General features: G+C 38.5%; 2 protein-coding genes across 2 annotated transcripts; one reads left to right on the top strand and one right to left on the bottom strand.

Annotated features, from left to right (window-relative positions):
* Nucleotides 1-6: 6 nt before the first annotated feature.
* On the top strand, nt 7-1118 carry LOC101651957 (S-adenosylmethionine decarboxylase proenzyme). Its single transcript, XM_004717665.2, has one exon. It carries the CDS (start codon nt 64-66, stop codon nt 1066-1068), a length of 1005 nt encoding a protein of 334 aa, XP_004717722.1. The 5' UTR covers nt 7-63; the 3' UTR covers nt 1069-1118.
* Nucleotides 1119-2976: 1858 nt separating this feature from the next.
* LOC101652491 (taste receptor type 2 member 7-like) lies at nt 2977-3915 on the bottom strand. The gene has a single exon (XM_004717667.1). It carries the CDS (start codon nt 3913-3915, stop codon nt 2977-2979), a length of 939 nt encoding a protein of 312 aa, XP_004717724.1.

Below are 3915 nucleotides of genomic sequence, written 5' to 3'. Positions count from 1 at the left end.
GGGAGAAGAGATTTAATTTAGTTGATTTTCTGTGGTTGTTGGTTGTTCGCTAGTCTCACGGTGATGGAAGCTGCACATTTTTTCGAAGGAACCGAGAAGCTGCTGGAGGTTTGCTACTCCCGGCAGCTGCCCGACGCAAACCAAGGATCTGGGGATCTTCGCACCATCCCGAGATCCGAGTGGGATATACTTTTGAAGGATGTGCAATGTTCAATCATAAGTGTGACAAAAACTGACAAGCAGGAAGCTTATGTACTCAGTGAGAGTAGCATGTTTGTCTCCAAGAGACGTTTCATTTTGAAGACACGTGGTACCACCCTCTTACTGAAAGCACTGGTTCCCCTGTTGAAGCTTGCTAGGGACTACAGTGGGTTTGACTCAATTCAAAGCTTCTTTTATTCTCGTAAGAATTTCATGAAGCCTTCTCACCAAGGGTACCCACACCGGAATTTCCAGGAAGAAATAGAGTTTCTTAATACAATTTTCCCAAATGGAGCAACGTATTGTATGGGACGTATGAATTCTGACTGTTGGTACTTGTATACTCTGGATTTCCCAGAGAGTCGAGTTATCAGCCAGTCAGATCAAACCCTGGAAATTCTGATGCATGAGCTTGACCCAGCAGTCGTGGACCAGCTCTCCATGAAAGATGGGGTTCCTGCAAAGGATGTCACTAGTGAGAGTGGAATTCGTGACCTGATACCAGGTTCTGTCATTGATGCTCCACTGTTCAATCCTTGTGGGTATTCAATGAATGGAATGAAATCGGATGGAAGTTATTGGACTATTCACATCACTCCAGAACCAGAATTTTCTTATGTTAGCTTTGAAACAAACTTAAGTCAGACCTCCCATGATGACCTGATCAGGAAAGTTGTGGAAGTCTTCAAGCCAGGAAAATGTGTGCCCACCCTGTTTGTAAATCAGAGTTCTAAATGTCGCACAGTGCTTTCTTTGCCCCAGAAGATTGAAGGGTTTAAACGTCTTGATTGCCAGAGTGCTATGTTCAGTGATTACAACTTTGTTTTTACCAGTTTTGATAAGAAGGAGCAACAGCAGCAGAGTTGATTAAGAAATATGAAGAAAAAACGCAAAAAGAAAACACACATAGAAGAAGGTGGTGGCTGCTTTCTAGATACTGATCCCGGGTCATGCTGTCCATCACCACCACCGTGTAGTTGCAGAAAGCCCTAGATGTAAGCATCGTGTCATCATCGTGAATTGTATGCGTTATTATATCAAAGAGTTAGATATCTTGCATGAATGCTCTCTTCTGTGTTTAGGTATTCTATGCCACTCTTGCTGTGAAATTGACGTGCATGTAGAAAAAACCTTTCACGGTATGAAACTTTACAACACTTGTGAAAACAATTCAATGTGGTTTATGCACAGTATGATATTTCTCCAGGTATCACCCAAACTTCCCCACAGACCAGGCTTGCGTCCTCAGTAGGCGTTGGCCTCCGCCAGACCATCTGCGACGGGTCTATTCCACTGCTGGCAGAAGTACACCTCCAGTTACCTCTGGTTTCTAGAACACTCTTTGAATGAATGTCACTGAAACCAATTTCTACTTCATACAGATTTTTTTTTGCAACAGCAATTAAAAATTTTTCTTCCACGGGAAAAAAAAAAGAAAAACAGCATATACAACAAGAATAAGTATAATGTGTAACAAATTTATTGATTGCAATTTCTAATATCTATTTTTAAAGTTTCTTTTTTTGTATACATTGTTCCCTGTTATTCAACACTGGTTAGTAGCAGAGTTGATCCCCAAAAGTTTTTTGCTACAATACAAATGATATACTTTTACTACATTTGATCTTAGCCAAAAGGCTGAGAAGCGATACAAATGATATACTTTTCATGAATTATCCCAAACAAATATTTCAGAGAAGACATACATGATTTCTATACCATTCAACTCATATTTGTATGGGGTGTAGAGATGATCCGTATTTACTTTGATTCCTTTGCTATTTTCACATCTCAGGATATAGAATTCTGATCGAAGATCTCATCCTGACAGCAATCAATGTGTTCCTATTTCATTAAACACAAACTTACACGTGTATTCTATAGAGAAATATTTTTAATATGCAATACGTTTTTCTATATAAGTTCTTTCTTTTGACAAGCTTATTTTACAGAATTTCCCTATCTATATTTTCCCTCCTTCACATCTAGAGTATGTCTTTCTTTCATTGGTCTATAACCCAAAACAACTCACTATGACAATTAATTTTAAGGACAACTTTTGACTTAATGGCATTATTATAGATATTAATTTCTGCTACCATCACAGGACTCCACAATGTTTAATCCACAATTGTCATTCAGTTGAGTACATTCTAAAGGTGCTGCTTAGTTTAGTTAATAGCATCAAGTAGGACAATAAGGATAGGTCAGCTGCTTTAAATAGAAATGTAAATCACAGCAAGATGTTATTACAGTTGTTCTGAAATCATCATACAACTTTGCATCCAAAGAAATGATTTTAAATTATGAAAATACCCTCCCCATCACATAGATAATATTGGCATACTGACTTCTACTTTTAAAACAAGTTTTAAGAAAATATCTAAAAGGAGGGAAATGAAAAAGTTTGTATATAGATATAAATGTTAGATAGATAGAAAGATGACAGATAGGTAAGAATGAGCTCCAAAATGTTCATGGAAAAGTTCCATTATATTTAATAACTCTTTTTTCACAAAGCTCTGAAGCTTCCTCTCTCTATATAGATATGTAGACAGACAGACAGACAGATAGATAGAAGTTAGACATATGGGAAGAGAAAGAAAGTCAATGACATGTCTACATGAGATTCTTTAAATTATAAATAAAGTTTAAGATAAATTACACATATGAACTAAGAAACATATTAATGAAAATATTAATAAAAAGATTAGGAGCTATCTTGTCTTCCTTCATTTCAAAAATTGATAGTTGTTCTTCAGGTCTGGATGTGTGTCAGAATTTTCTTCTTTTTAGGATAAACTTCAGTTTCCACAACACTCTTAAAGATGCTTGTCTCAATTTATTGTTCCTCAGAATTAGAATAAATGAATGACTGGAGGGATAGATTAGAGCTATCAACTCACCCCATAGCACAGCTAATTCAGTCTCTGGCATGAAGTAGCTGGAAGTGGCTACCAGAAAGGCCAGATAGTAGGCAACAAAGAGGAAGAGGAAGGAGATGACGGCTTTCATGGCTTCCACATGGGCAGCTGTGCTAGGGTCTCTGTACCCTATGCCATGTAGCTGCATCTGCCTGGTGTGTCTCCACAGAGAGAGGATCAAGAGGAGAAATGAGATCAGGGACACAGAAAAGGGGAGGAGGGTTAACAGGTTGAGAAGAACCTTGGTGGAAGCATATTGAGCTTTACTTACTCTGCATCTCAAAGTTAGGTTCATTTTCTGTTTTGCCTTGACGCAGAGCCTGAAATCATCATTCAAATTCTCAGTGACTGGGAGGCTAATCAACACAGAGAAGGCCAAGCACCCCAGCAGGATCCAGAGAATCACCCTGTCAATCCTCCACTTCATCCAGAGGAATAGGGGATGGAAAAAATTAGCTATCTTGAGGAAATAGCAAATGCTTAGACAGGTTGCAAACCAGACACTTAAATGGTTGTTTACTGTCCAGAAGAAGTCAATGATTTTCATTTGTTTTCCACTGGTGTAGACCTCTGGGCACAGGACCAATATAAAGCAATCTAGTAGTATTACGCACAGGAGACAAATTCTGGATATGGCCAGACTTGTGAGGATTAAATCAATGGAGGCAATCTTCTTGCTCTTGATCCAGTCCATGCAGTTAACCAGTGCAATGAACGTATTCGCTAACACGCCCATTGTAAATTCTCCAGCTGCTATGACCATTAATATGCTTTCCATTTTAGCTGGCAT

This window comes from Echinops telfairi, unplaced genomic scaffold (genome assembly GCF_000313985.2).
Source record: "Echinops telfairi isolate 266 unplaced genomic scaffold, ASM31398v2 ScPeMD7_1957;HRSCAF=2489, whole genome shotgun sequence".
NCBI lineage: Eukaryota > Metazoa > Chordata > Mammalia > Afrosoricida > Tenrecidae > Echinops > Echinops telfairi.
Note: the sequence above shows the minus strand (reverse complement) of the source record. Positions and strands in the feature narration are given on the sequence as shown.

Bases quoted from the DNA above. Each gene is read 5' to 3' on its own strand.
- LOC101651957 (XM_004717665.2), top strand. From the start codon at position 64: ATGGAAGCTGCACATTTTTTCGAAGGAACCGAGAAGCTGCTGGAGGTT.
- LOC101652491 (XM_004717667.1), bottom strand. From the start codon at position 3,915: ATGCCAGCTAAAATGGAAAGCATATTAATGGTCATAGCAGCTGGAGAA.